The following is a 15,617-nucleotide window of genomic DNA, read 5'->3' on the forward strand; positions in this document are numbered from 1 at the left end:
GTCCCTAAATGCCAGAAAGCTTTCTGCTCTAGTAGTTTCTTCCTTCAACCAGCTAGATTTTGGAATTCCCTTCCTGCTACCTGCTTGCAGAAGTTTAAATGTAACATAAACCAACATCTTGTTAATCTTTCCTAGACATGGTCCCAAATAGTAGCCCCTTATGTCCAAATGGCGATATGCCTTGTTTGGGGTGAACGTGAAAAAAAAAAATAAGCAATAATAATAGAAATAAATAAATTGGTAAACATTATTGAGAGCATTGGAAATTATTTTAATACTTATGGCCTCGGTATTTATGAGAAGGATTAGGGGGAGGAAAGGATGCCATAGAGGCCACAACCAAGAATACCTGAAATGAATAACGTTGGAAGTGTGTAGATTCTGACTCCATATAAAGATAGACGAATATTGAAGGTTGAGAACCGATTTTATTTACTACCAACAATTTGTATTAGGAGAGGCAAAGTGTTCGTAGGATGGAATGTGATTTAACAAAGGAGAGAAATGTTCGTAAAATGTTTGTAGGTATGTATGAATTGACAAGGAATGAATGTTCGTAAAATGTTTGTAGGTATGTATGAATTGACAAGGAATGAATGTTCGTAAAATGTTTGTAGGTATGTATGAATTGACAAGGAATGAATGTTCGTAAACTGTTTGTAGGTATGTATGAATTGACAAGGAATGAATGTTCGTAAAATGTAACTTATCGTTTAGACGATGGAGAGGGTCAGGGTAGGCCGGTCATCCTGCTGTCGGTGATGCGTGTCCTGATTTGTAACTGGAAAGCGAGGGACTTCTTTCATCAGCTCTAGCAGCCCGGCGTCTTCGGCGTCTTTCTCCTCCTCTCTCTTCTTTGGTTTGTGTGAATTTGGCATTGTTTAGAATTGAAGGCGTTTGGCCCATAACATGAGAGCGTAGTCGGCTTCAGTTCACTGGTGCCTTATTTCTTTTTCTTCTTCATCTCTTTAGGTCGGGTGGGAGAATGTCCGTGCGTTCACTGACGCAGCTGGGCGAAAATCGCCTGTTCCCTCCTCCTCTGTTCCCTCAAATACCTCGTTTTTATAGTGGCAAACTGGCTCACAGCAACTGTGATATTTGAGGTGTTTATTTTAGGCGCGGAGCTCTGCCATTGGTTGATAATTATTTTGTGGTTATCTTATTTTTTTCTTCCCAAGTGGAAGCGATGCGTGAAGCCATGTGCAAACGACAATTTTTTATTTTGTCTCTCATGGTGGATGCGTTAACATCCGGTTCGCTGCCAATTCTCGTTATGTTTCCACATAATCCAAAAGAATTCATTTTTTGCTTTAATGCAATGTAATGGCATTAAAAACAATTTAATGCATATTAGAATTTAGGTCTGCAGGACGCATAATTTTATTTTACCAATAAAAAAATTGCTAATCATCATTTTTAAAACTTGTTTTATTTCATGTTGTCTTTTTATTTCAGCACGGCTTGAACAGATAAAGAATTCTTCAGGAATGACCCATTTTTTCAAGACTGTCGTACCAATGTTGTCCCACCGAGGAAACGAGGTCCCCCCACAAGACGAGGTTGATGGTGAGTCGCTAAAAACTTCTTTTTTTAATTATGATTGACTTCTCCGACAAAGTTATTTAAAATTTGCTGAAAATCCGTGGCCTTCCCAATCCCCCGACTTGTCCAAATGTGTTTTTTTTTTCTTTTAAGGATATACTAGGGACGTGCAATAAGTGATGCCCCTGATCCACTTCCAGTTGTCTGATCTAGTTGAAATTTTGCATGTGCAACGATTTATATCTCCACGGGTTATGTGGCAAATTACAGCTCTGAACTAATTGTGATTTCTGTTTTACAGGTGTTTGAACTGAGTTAGGTGTGAAATGGAGCCTGTTGAATGTCGAGCAGTGATCCGGTTTTTATATTTGAAAGGACGCACACCACAGGAGACTTTTGATGAAATGAAAGAAACTTATGGTGATAATGCTTGTAAAACGCTGGCATCGTGAATTCAAACATGGCCGGAAGTCTGTGGAAACAACTCTCAGACCTGGTTGCCCCCCCCGTCCCCATTCTGTCATTGAAAAGGCATCTGTCCGTCAAGTTGAGGCTGCCATTTTGGAAGATTGGCGCAATTTGCCAAATAGCCCAAGATGTCAAGATTAGTACAGGGTCTGTGGAAACTATCATTCATGACCATTTGCATATGCATAAGGTGTCTGCCAGATGGATTCCCAGGTTGTTCACACCATTCCAGAAGCGAGAACGCATCGAGTGCTTGAGGATGAATTCAAAGTTTTTCAAAAGACTGATTACACAGGATGAAACCTTAGTCCATCACTATGATCCAGAGACCAAAGCCCAGTCAATGCAGTGGAAGCACTTGGACTCACCACCTCCAAAGAAGGCAAGGGTGCAGCCCTCTGCTGGCAAGGTCATGGTCACAGTCTTCTGGGACCAGGACGGAGTAGTGGTGACAGATTTCCTGACAAAGGGTACCACAATTACAGGAACCTATTATGCTTCACTTTTGAGGAAATTAAGGGAAGCTACCAAAATCAAGAGGCGGGGCAAGATCAGCAAAGGTACCCTCCTCCTGCAGGACAATGCTCCGGTCCATAACTTGCATGTTGCCAGATCAGAAGTACGGGCGTGTGATTATGAAATCCTTCCCCATCCTCCCTACTCTCCTGACCTTGCACCCTCTGACTTTCACCTCTTCTTAGCCATGAAGTTGTTTTTGAAAGGAAAGCGTTTCCCAGATGATGTAACCTTGATTTCTGAAGTCACGTCATGGTTGGAGGACCAATCTGGGGTGTTCTACAAAAACGGTCTCCAGAGCGGCATCAAACAATGGGAGAAATGCATAACTCTGGGTGGTTCCTATGTAGAGAAAGACTAATATCTGTGCCAAGTTTCGTTGCTCTACTGCTAGGGAAGTGGATCAGGGGCATTACTTATTGCACACCCATCGTAGAACTAAATTTCTACCCGATGATTTTTTGTAACTTTTGGATATATTACTATTTTCAAAAAGAACATATTTAAAAAAATCGATCTGTTGACTGTACGTTCAGATCCAAGGGAGGTAGTTTGCTGCAAAATAAACATAAATAATATCTATTAATTAAATTATTTTCCTATTTCAGCAATGATATAGTTAACACCTGAGAAATTGAAAATAAACAAAATATACAATAAATAACTTTTACCAAATGCAATAAGATTTAATTTTCTACCGCCCTGTATACGTTTAAACTTTAGAAACTTGTAATTTTGTTGTTTCATAATTAATCAAAGACGTCAGTCAATTTCTTTCTTTTTTTTTTTTTTTCTAATTTCAATTAATTTAATTAATTCTAAACTGAAAAAGCTTACAATGCTACTAACCCTAAGTCTGAGGGTGGTTGCCAATGGGATTAGAGTAAGTTTTTTTTGTTATTTTTTAAGTCTGAAATTTCTCTAAAAAAACAACACTTTTTTTTTATTTACTTGTGTTTGGCTAAGTGAAAGTGACAATAACAAATTCAGAGATAATAAATCTTTCATTCAGTTTCAGAATTTAAAAACTATTGCAGTTGATAAAAGATTAGATTTTCTTGTGTTTAGTAAAAATTATTTTCTGTAGATTTCGTTTGTATTCAATTTCTTGGTTATTAACTAAGTTGCATGAACGCCTCTAGCTCTTTAAGGATTAACTTAACTTATTTTAAACCCCTTTTTACTGCTTTTTGGTTGTCGAATTTATCAAAAACAGCAGATTTGTGTGATCTGACATTGGATCAACACTTGAATGGGTTAAATGCATTTTGATTGCGTTTGGCAACTTCTTAGTCGTGTCTTATTCATGAAACCTGAAGTATGCCTTATCCATTTATTGACTGGATAACATTGAAATAAATACATAAATGCTCTAATTTCATTGAGCACTCTCTTCATTCCGTCATATTATGTTTTATATATATATATATATATATATTACATTTTCACCCCAAACAAGGCACGTTACCACTTTGATGTAGGGGGTTACTATCAGAGACATAAGCTACAGGGGTACTATGTGGGGAGTTGAGCAGCAAGATGTCGGTTCATGTTACACTTGAACTTCTGCATGTCAGTACAGTTGGGGAAACAGGTACCCGGAAGGCAATTCCCAAATCTAGCGGTTCTGGGGAAGAAACTACTGGAGTAGAAGGTTCTCTTACATCTTGGGATCTCTATTGTGAAGGGGTGGGGTTTAGCTGCTTGTCGGGGGTATTTACATGGAGGGGGTACAAGTGTTTGCAGTTCGTCGGAGCAATCACCGTTAAAGTACTTGTAGAACAGGCAGAGAGATGCAACATTTCGTTTATGGGAAGAGATATATATATATATATATATATAGATATATGTTCACTGTTTTGGGGCAAGAATTCCATCAAAATGCTTGATTACAAAGAAAAAATTCCAATATAAGAGTTTAATATTTATTTATTGAAAACCATACAGAAGGTCAGAAAAACATTGGGCCCGTCGGTTTCAAACCTAACATAAGGGGGACCAGTTAATGGTAAATTCTGTTCAACTGTACGGAAGGTCAGAAAAACATAGGTACCATCCGTTTCAAGCCTAACATAAGGGGGACGAGTTAATGGTAAATAATGTTAGGCTCTCGTCAGCCATATTGTTTTCTGTTTAACTGCCCCACCCCCCTCCTTATGTTACACTTGAAATCGACGGTACAAATGTTTTTCTGACAGTTTTAAATATATATGTTGGAGCAGTTAACCTGAGTCGGGAATTGGAAAAATGGAAACTTTTGGGAATATCGGACTTGGTATTGGAATAGAAAAAAATTGTATCTATTTTCAGATGCCAAAAACGATTACTTTAATTATCTTTTTTTATTTGATTTTGTTTAAAACAAAGCCTTCCACTGCTGTTTGTATTGATAAAATAAAAAATACTCATTGATATTTAAAAATCAATAAAACTAAAATCTATAGATCACCCGTCACAATTGTTTTTACATTTGAAAAAAATCTATACACATTTAAGATGTGTTTTTATGGTAATCAGGGCACAATGACCATTTTATAGCTAAATATTTAGAGGTTTATAAAAAAATTAAACTCAGGAATTGTATTGGAATCAGGAAAAAAAAAAAAAAAATATATATATATATATATATGCAATTACATTTTAAAAATAATATATACCGCTCCTCATGTGGGGGTACCAAATTGGTTAAAAGGGAAAATTATTCCCAACTCGCATTTAGGTAAAAATGCACTTTCGTAAACAATTGAATTCATTCAAAACATATCGCTAAAACCAAAACAAAAACAACATCTATATATATATATATATATATATATATATATATATATATATATATATATATAATGTTGTATCGTAACACAATAGTAAAAGAAGAAAATCAAGTCGAGGTTGGTTTAACAAAGTGTACTAACATCACAGGTACAAAGGTAGGAATACGAGTATAACTGACTAGCGCTAGGCAGTGGAGTACTGTCGCTCCTTCTCACTGGTGTAGACATTACTGGCACTATATATATATATATATATATATATATATATATATAGTGAGAACCAGTGTAATTTCCCTTATACATAGAGAGGCCGATATGCCCCCCCCCTTGAAAATATCCCGTCTGGGGATTAATAACATTTTTGTTTTGGGTTCACTCTAATCAACTCAGTTGATTTCTGTTTTCTTTTATTCTTGATATGCCTGGATGTCCTCCATGGAATTCCTTGAGCATTCTTTTCTGTAGTGTTGCAGGAATTACCACCCCGTCAATATATAACAGGACGTTATCGAAAATTAAATAGATTCCCTCATCCAGTTGTTGATTTTTTGTTTCGTGCTTATAATAAATTCATCTTCCTCTGCCTTATTCTTAATCTCATCAAGCGTTGCTGGAAGTTCTCTTATCGTGTCACATAAAGTATTTTTTACCTCAACTTCCGCTTGAATAGCTGCTATTACCATATACTCCAATGGTTCTGTCTGCTTAGGTATTAACCTTGATAACCCGTCTGCATGACCAAGTTTTTTAGATGGTACATACTCCATTTGAAAATTGTAGTTCAGAAGCATGGTAGGCCATCTTTGGAGTCTATTCGCTTTATGTTGTGGTAGTCCCTTTTTTGATCCGAAAATCGTTTATAAATGGTTTGTGGTCTGTTTGCAACAGAAATTACCTACAAGATAGGAAACAATGAAATTTCTTTACTGCGAATATAATGGCTAGCACTTCTTTCTCAATTTGCGAGTAATTTTTTTCAGCTGGCCAAAGTGTCCGGGATGCATGAGCAATGGGTTTTATTTTTCCATCATCCATTTTGTGTAATATGCATGCTCCTATGCCATAGGCGCTGGCATCGCTTGCAACTACAATATCACGCTTAGGATTATAGTGTGCCAGAAACAAGTCAGACGTTAATATATCTTTAATTTCCTGAAATGCTTCTTCGCACTCTTGCACATCCATTCCAATTTTTGGTCCTTCCTTAACAGTGCATTTAAGGGTGATCTTAGTTTATGCATATTTGGCACAAATACATTGTAGTAATTCGCCAACCCTAAGAAACTTTGTAAAGACGCAATATTTTCTTGAGTAGGCATGTCTTTTATTGCACTCGATCTATCTAGATCCGGCCTTCTTCCAGGTTCACCAATGATTTGTCCCAAGTATTTTATTTTCCTCATGAAAAATGTACATTTTCCTGTTTTAGTTTAAATCCATAATCCTGGATCCGTTCGAATACTTGGTTTACATGATCCTTGTGTTGTTCTTTGCTAGTGCTGTTCATTAACATGTCGTCCAGGTACCCTACTGCGAAATCCAACCCATTTAACATAATGTCCATAATTTGCTGAAAAATCGCAGGGGCGACTTTGACCCCAAAAGGAAGTCTGTTAAACTCGTACAATCCCTTATGAGTATTGATACATAGCAGCTTTGAATGCTTCTCATCGACTGAAACTTGTAAATATGTGTCACTGAGGTTGATTTTAGAAAAATATTTCCCTCCACTCAGTTTCGCAAATATTTTTTCAGGGCTCGGAAGCGGATAATGGTGCTCTTGTAATGCCCTGTTTAAGCCGGTCGAGAAGTCTGCACAAACCTGAATTTGCTCTTCTTTTTAATGTGCAGCCCACTCACTATGATCAATTTTTTCAATGACACCCATGTTTTCGAGTCTTTCTAATTCACCGTCTATTTGTTCTATAGCGGCGTATGGAACGTTCCTTTTCTTTCTGAACACTGGCTGTTCATTTGCTTTGACTTCAAATTTTGCGACTGCTTTTGTACACCTTCCAAGATTGCCTGAAAATACGTCTGGAAATTTCTTTTTTTAACCCCCTCTTAAGTTTTTCTGCCTCCATATTCGAATCCTCAACCTTTTGGCAAAAAGAGCTTAAAGGCAGATCCCATAGTCTTTATGGCTTGCATATGACCATCCATCCATCCATCCATCTATCCAATGCGGCCGCAGCTGAGATTGAATCACTACACGAGTTTGTAATGTAATTCAAATCTTGTCGAGCGCTGAATACATGATGCTTCGCCAGGACTATCAAGGGTATTTTTTTTATCGTGACACCATGACTAGATGGGGTGCCTATCACGACTTAAGAGAGTCCCATTTACCCTCGAGAGAAGGATAGACCGTGCCAGTTTCTCAACCTGGTATTTTACTTCGTGGTACATACAGCGCCTCACCTTCCCAAATGGTCACCCATCTGGTACTGGCCAGGCTCAATATTGCTTAGCTTCGATTCTCTAGCGAGAACCGGTGTGTCAATGTGATTGTGCATGTGACAACAATCCAAATGCATACAAAAGCTTCAAAAATTGTTGTCTTACCTACAATTTTAGAATTTCAAAGTTCTCATTTATACATAATCTGCACGGGTCGTCTAAATTTCTACATATACTGGCCTGTCATATTATTTTCCACTTGATTATTAGCAAGTGTTCGCTTTCTTTGAGCTTCCAGTATTGAGTTGTTAGTGTTGTTTTTATTCTGTATTTTTTTATCATTGAATTTTCTTTTAGCATTGTAACATGTGGTTTTAAAATCTATTATTTCTCAGTGTAGAAAACTGATTTTTTAAATGCCCGTGTTCTCACAACTTTTTATATGAATTCACGAACGTATGCATAAGAGTCACATTTAAAATACCACAATGTTACACAACAAATTATCAACTTGATATCCACGTGATATATCAATGAATTTATTTTAACAACTACACAACAAATTAACAACTGGATATCCATGTGATATATCAATGAATTTATTTTAATAAATACACAACAAATTATCAACTCGATAACCACGTGATATATCAATGAATTTATTTTAATAAATACACAACAAATTATCAACTCGATATCCACGTGATATATCAATGAATTTATTTTAATAAATACACAACAAATTATCGAATAAATAAAATAACGAATAAGTGAACACAAAAAAATGGCATAAAAAAATGTCCTTTATGTCAACGTGAACGTGCAACTTTAAGATAACGACGCTGCCACTATAACCACTGCTCTATGATGGACTCAGTGAATTAATGTCGTTTTTTTTCTATTTCAACCAATTCAATAAAGAATGTTTTTTACGCATGCATGTTTGGTTAAATTGTTATGAAGGAATTTTTACTGCTCTTCCTCATTGCAAACGTCTTTTTCCATACAAAATGATTGACTGTTTTTTTCTAATTCTTACATATTCGACCAAGACATTGCCCTTCCAGATGATATCAGTTTCGATCCAGTCTAATGCCGCTTAGAAAAGTTTTAGGCAGACATATAAACATACATACATTCAAACAGACAGGTGATATTTATATAATAGACTAACCTGGGTGCCTGGCGTTGCCCGGGTATTTGGAGGTGTTTTAGGAAAAATGAAAAAGTGGTAGTAGGCAGGCAGGCTCGAACCCGTACCGCGAAGGAGGAAAAGAACATGAAAAAAAAAAAAAAAAAAGTGGCATCTTTGCTGTTGCGTTCATCATCAAACCAGAAGTGACGAAGGTTTAAATTAAGGCTAGTCAATCGAAAAGAGAAGATGACTTTCGAAAATATTGGTGAAAAAAGTGACTCTTCCTTGTAAAAAGTGTCCAGTTGAGGGTGAAGGAATTAATGTTTTGGGCCAAATTTTTCGATATTTGTCGTCAGAAGGGTTGCGCTTCAAAACGATACTGATCTCGCAAAAATCCGTCACCTCTATCGAAACTTTTAGGCAGACATACATACATACATACATACATTTAAACAGACAGGTGAGATTTCTATAACAGATGCTTCGATTCAATTTCACAGTCTGAAGAATCTTTCTACACATTCACGTACTCACATCACTTACACACGCATTCATTCACTCACACATACACACACTCATGTACTCTTTTACTTCCACATACATGCATTCACATAATCATACACACACACACACACACTCACATGCATACTGTCTCTCACACACACGCATACACACATATCACGGCTCCATTCAGTCTTGTCGGACTTTGGATACCCACTGAAGGGTGCCTACGCGTGACATTTTTGTGGCAAGAATTGCATAATCTCTAACCACACCTCCCCTGAGTCAGTGTTTTTCTTACATGGTAGTCACCACTTATCAAGGCCCAGAAGCCACTCAGAGATAAGGGTTATTGCGTGTACAGTAATCAATGGGATAATATCGTAGTAAACGTTAGTAATGGAGATTTGATAAAGTGTCTTAAGAGGGCGGTTTATCAGGAATTTGTTTATATTGGACTTGAAGACATCAAGTTGTAGTCAGGTGGGAAACAGGCAAACGGAACAGAGTTCCACAGACGTGCACTTGTAAGAAAGAAGCTTTGTTCATGGAATCTATGCTTTGATTTCTTTTTTTGCATGGTGCAGAAGTGCAGAACTCATATTTGCATACGTTAATGCCTAAAGCTGCACTGTTTGTTCATCTTCACCAGGATTTGACATCCCATGAGGATTTTTGGGGCTAAATTGCAAATGCTGAACTTAGTCATTTTTTTAATGCCTCATTCACTGTGCACACACGGGGGACCATGCATGCTTCACTTGTTTTTCTTTAATTTAATTAAAATCGAAAAGTATAGAAATCCAAAAATAACAATAAAAATTGTTAAGATAAAAAAGAAAATATTTGTTTATGTCCAAACTATGGGCGATCGTTCAGGGAGGTAGTTAGCTTCCCCACTTTCCTAGGAGGAAACCCTGCATACCGAATATAATTATTGTAAAAAGAAAATTGACAAAACTCGATACAATAGAAATTGTTGGTGCTTGTGCAGTTTTGCCCTCATGCTATTTTTTAAATAGTTTTTCAGGTTAAATTCAAACTTCATATCTTTTTTTTGGCACTTGTACAGTTTAGTCAACACATTAAAAAATGAAATTATCGAAAAAAGGTTATATTGTACGTATCCGTTTTGGACTGAAGATCTTTGAGAAAAAAATTACATTTAATTTGATCGAGTAGTTTTTTTTTTTACAGCGGAAAAACACGTTCTTATGAGAGTGCGTTGAAGTCAGCCATTGTGAAATTTGCTGAAGCTGAACAGCATGCCATGGGGAGATAACTCAGTTTAAAGAGCCGACACTCCCTCCCCATCTTTAACTCTAGCTTTTCTTCCTAAAAATCGAACCTTTTGCTTGGTATCATAACAAATTGTTTTTTCGCTGTAAAAAAAAAAACTACTTGATGAAATTAAGTGAACTTTTTTTTTTTTTTTCAGAGAACTTCGTTTCATAACGGATACGTGAAATATAACCTTTTTTTTCGATATTTTCATTTTTTAATGTCTTGACTAAACTGAACAAGTACTTTTTTTATTATTAAATTGTTAGGTGAAAACATAGAATAGTTACAAAACACCCTCCCCTCCCTATGTTAAAAATGGCTTTCAAAATAACATTATTATTACAGCACGGCGGCAAAAGTGCACAAGTACCAAATTGTTTTATAGAGGATCAAGTTTGAACTAAATCAATAATATTTTACGTTTGTATGTTTTATAGTTTGTCACTTTGCAGAGGGAGATAACTCTTGTTCTGAAGAACTCAGGTGATCACTCATCTCCCTCTCCGTACAGACCAGCTGCTGGAATCTGTGCTGAACAAGGAAGTAGTCAACCATCTCAGCAAAAATAACCTTCTTAGTGACATGCAATATGGTTTCCGTTCTGCTAGATCCACAGCAGATGTGCTTACAGTTATATCTCATAGGGTTGGCAAATCCCTCGATGGAGGCTTCCTCTCTAGGGCAATTGCTCTTGACATATCAAAGGCCTTTGATAAGGTAGGGCATAAAGGCCTACTTCACAAGATCTCCAGTCATGGTATAGATGAAAATGTCTTCTCAACTATTAAATTATTTCTTTCTGATAGGTTCTTAAGAGTAGTGGTTGATGGGCAGAAATCAGAGGCTCTTAGTATTAATGCTGGAGTCCTCAGGGGTTCATCCTGGGCCAAACACTCTTCCTGATCTACATCAATAATCCTCCAGACCACATCCTTAGATCATTCGTAGACATTTATGTTGACGACACTACCATCTATGGAAGCACTTTGAAGATGGTAAACGACCAAGTTCTCTCTGACTCTCTCTCCTCTGATCTTGAGCACGTGGTACGATGGGGAAAGAAGTGGCTGGTTATTTTTAATACATCTAAAACCAAGCTTCTATCTTTACATCATCAATGCTCTGCTGCCCAGCTGCCATCAATTGAAATGAATGGCTCTCGTCTTAGGGAGGCTTCATGTTTTGACAAGCTTCTGGGCTTGATCTTTACTCCCGATCTGAAATGGAACACGTATATCAAATCAATTGCCAAAGTCGCTGGAAAAATGGTGGGATCCTTCTACCGCTCCAGTAGATATCTCACTCCTGATGCAATTCTCTACCTATATAAAAGCCAGGTTCGGCCAACGATGGAGTACTGCCACATCTGGGCAGGAGCTGCTAGAAACAGCTTGTCCTGTCTTGACAGAGTTCAAAATAGCCTTCGTAGCTTAGTAGAGGATGCCATTTTCTCTTCTCTGCAACCCCTTTCCCACAGAAGAGACGTAGCGAGCCTGTCCCTGCTTTATCGTTATTTTAATGGCAGGTGCTCATCTGAACTTCGATCTCTGGTCCCTCCTTGCCAGACTTTCACGAAAAACACTCGTCTTGCCAGAACCACTATCAACAATTACCCACACTCTTTATCCGTGCCTACACCTAAATGTAGATTCAATGAACAGGGCTTCTTTCTTAGAACTGCTCGCTTGTGGAACTCTATTCTGTTTGCCTGCTTTTCAGCTGACTACAATCTGATTGTCTTCAAGTTCAATGTGAACAAGTTCTTATTGAACCGTCCCCCTAAGTAATCCAAGTTACAAAATTCCCACTAATGTTTACTACGCTAAAATCACAATGATTAATGTATACCTATTAACTCTTATCCTCGAGTGGTCTTTGAGCCTTGATAAGCGGTGACCCCCATGTAAAAAAAAAAAAAAGCCACAAAGTCTATTTTGTACTCTGTCAAGGCAGGTTAGGCTGTTTTTAGCAGCTGCTTCCTAGATGTGGCAGTAGTACTCCATCCTTGGACGTACTTGGCTTTTATATAGATAGAGAATTGCATCAGTAGTGAGGTATCTTCTGGACCGGTAGAAGGATCCTACCATTTTTCCAGCAACCTTGACAACAGAGTTGATGTACGTGTTTCATTTCAGGTCAGGAGTAAAGGTCAATCCCAGAAGCTTATCAAAACATGGAGCCTCCCATAGACGAGTGCCATCGATTTCAATTGATGCCAGATGGAGATCAGAGCGTTGATGATGTAAAGATAGGAGCTTGGTTTTAGATGCATTAAAAGTAACCAGCCACTGCTTTCTCCATTGTACCACATGCTCAAGATCAGAGGAGAGAGAGTCAGAGAGAACTTGGTTATTTACGGCCTTTGATGTGTTGCCATAGATGGTCGTATCATCAGCATAGATGTCAACGAGTGTTGTTTTAATTCCAGCTGTAAGTTTGTATAACTTGAGAATGACTAGAAACAATGCCGACATAAGCAGAAAGCACACTCTGCACCTAGCATTCCCAAATGGTCACCCATCTGGTAATAGCCAGGCTCAACGTTGCTTAATTTCAGTGATCTGGCACCGTAATTATGCTGCATATATGTCCACACATACCATATATTACGACCATGTAATCGCTACAGCCACCTACCTTTAAAATGCTGCTGTCAAACCTGACATAGTTATATGGAATGTCAGAGAGATTTGCAACCTTGGTTGAAGTAAGTGTCCCTAATGATGGAGGTCTGAACAGAGCTGAAAGAGAGAAACAGAGCAAATATCAAGGTCTCATGTATGATATGAAAAGAAACTGGAATTTTAAGGAGATATCAATCATACCAGTTATTACAGGTGCCACAGGGCTTATGAAGAAGAACCTGAAGTCCTACCTAACTAATATTCCTGGTGAACCAAGTGGGAAAGACATCCAGACAATTGCACTTAAGGGAACAGCGAGGATACTAAAAAGAGCTCTCGGTTGGTTTCAATAAAAAGCAGGGCAATGTTGGCAGCTGGTTTGGCTGCTCCATACCTTGCATTATAGTCTTCAAAAAAAGAAAATGAAAACACACACACACACAACTACAAACACACACACACACACACATTTACATTTTCACACACGCATCACAAATCCAAACATCTTCAATGGTATTTTTACTGTTAAATGCCCGCCTCTTTAATCTTTTCTTTTTTGCTTCTCCTTTCCTTATAATCATTTAAACAATTGACTTTCCTTTCCCCCCTCTCTGACTTTCTTTGTTTGTGCTTTGTCAACCTGAAATCGAATTGCAACATAATTTTTTGCATTATAAAAATATTTTGAATTGTTTAACAAAAAGAGAGTCTTTATTATTACCATTGCTTTTCGTTTTTTTCGTTTTGAATTTTACTAAAATTATTATTTATTTATTTATTTTTGTGTGTGTGTGTGTGTGTGTGTGTGTGGAGGGAGGCACACTAATTGTCATTTGATTTGAGTTTTTATTTTTGAGAAGCTATGACTGTCAAACTTATATTTGAAAAAGCATTAACGTTGGTCTGTCATGCTTTTGTTTGAAATAGCGTTAACGTTGGTCTGTCATCCTTTTATTTGAAATAGCATTAACATTGGTCTGTCATACTTATATTTGAAATAGCATTAATGTTGGTCTGTCATGCTTTTACTTGAAATAGCATTAATATTAGTCTGTCATGCTTTTATTTGAAATAGCATTAACATTGGTCTGTCATGCTTACATCTGAAATAGCATTAACGTTTGTCTGTCATACATATAGTTAGAAATAGCATTATGGTTAGTCTGTCATGATTATTTTTTTAAATAGCATTAATGTTAGGCTGTCATGCTTATATTTAATATAGCATCAACGTTAGTCTGTCGTGCTTAAATTTGAAATAGCATTAATGGTAGTCTGTCATGCTTATTTTTAAAATAGCATAAACGTTGGTCTGTCAGGCTTTTATTTGAAATAGCATTAACATTTGTCTGTCATGCTTGTATTTGAAATAGCATTAACGTTAGTCTGTCAATTATATATTTGAAATAGCAATCACGTTAGTCTGTCAAATTTATATTTGAAATAACATAAATATTAGTCTGTCATGCTTGTATTTAAAATAGCATTAATGTTAGTCTGCCACGCTTATATTTGAAATAGCATTAATGTCTGTGTCAGGCTTTAGTAGTAATGTTTGGTTGCTTGGGCTTGATTTTAAAATTGCCTTTATATTCTTTGTCACGCTTATATTTCAAACAGCGTAAATGTTGACCTGTCATATTTGAGTTTTAAATCACATTTCATGACTAAAAGTGCTAATTAAATGGACGTATCTAAGATACGTCGTATCTTACTGTTATTTTATTTTATTTTTTTTTTTGCTGATGAAAGAGGGCCAGCCTTAAAACTTTAGACCGTCCAATCACTTGGCTGTCTTTTGCACGCCTCGTTTCCTCACAGGAATCTGAATAATCATTTACCTTGGCAGCGAACACATACCTGCGTGAAATGCATTTTTTTTTTTCGTTTCTCTTAGCTGATCTCTTTTTTTTTTTCTCAATATTTTTACCTTCTTTTTTAATTTCTTTGTTAATTTCATTTTTTTTGTTTTTGTTCCTTTTTCGATGTTTTTTATTGTGGTTCATACTTTGCCTTATTCTTTTGCGTCACGTGACCCAACGTGACCATTCAGGATTTTACTGGACCAACCAACACTATCCATCTTTACTGTAGGCTGTCATTACGATTCAAGGGAGTATTTAACTCGAATAAAAATATATTTATTTGGTAGTTGATGATTACATTACAAGGACTCACTCATTTTGATTTTGGCAAGCGCAGGCGGACTAACATGTATATTTCATATATTACCTTAACAAGTGCTACATTATATTATTTGTCCCGTAGAAGATACTGCCAAGTATGCTGTAAAGAAGGTGGGCTCCATCTACTGTGCTAGGAAACTTTTTAAATTTAACAAGCTTCTGTAATTGACCTTTACTCTTGGTCTTGGAT

At 36.9% G+C, this 15,617-nt stretch overlaps 1 protein-coding gene across 2 annotated transcripts in view; it reads left to right on the forward strand.

Annotated features, from left to right (window-relative positions):
• The window catches only part of LOC145260659 (putative 3-hydroxybutyryl-CoA dehydrogenase), a 72,378-nt gene that overhangs the window by 33,122 nt on the left and 23,639 nt on the right, over window positions 1-15,617 (forward strand). For both annotated transcript variants that reach the window (XM_080119006.1, XM_080119007.1), the window contains exon 8: window positions 1,456-1,566. In XM_080119006.1, the coding sequence (XP_079975132.1) occupies window positions 1,456-1,566 (111 nt within the window). The remainder of the gene's footprint in view (window positions 1-1,455; window positions 1,567-15,617) is intronic.

Source organism: Euprymna scolopes, chromosome 36 (genome assembly GCF_053919585.1).
Source record: "Euprymna scolopes isolate OS-2025 chromosome 36, ASM5391958v1, whole genome shotgun sequence".
NCBI lineage: Eukaryota > Metazoa > Mollusca > Cephalopoda > Sepiida > Sepiolidae > Euprymna > Euprymna scolopes.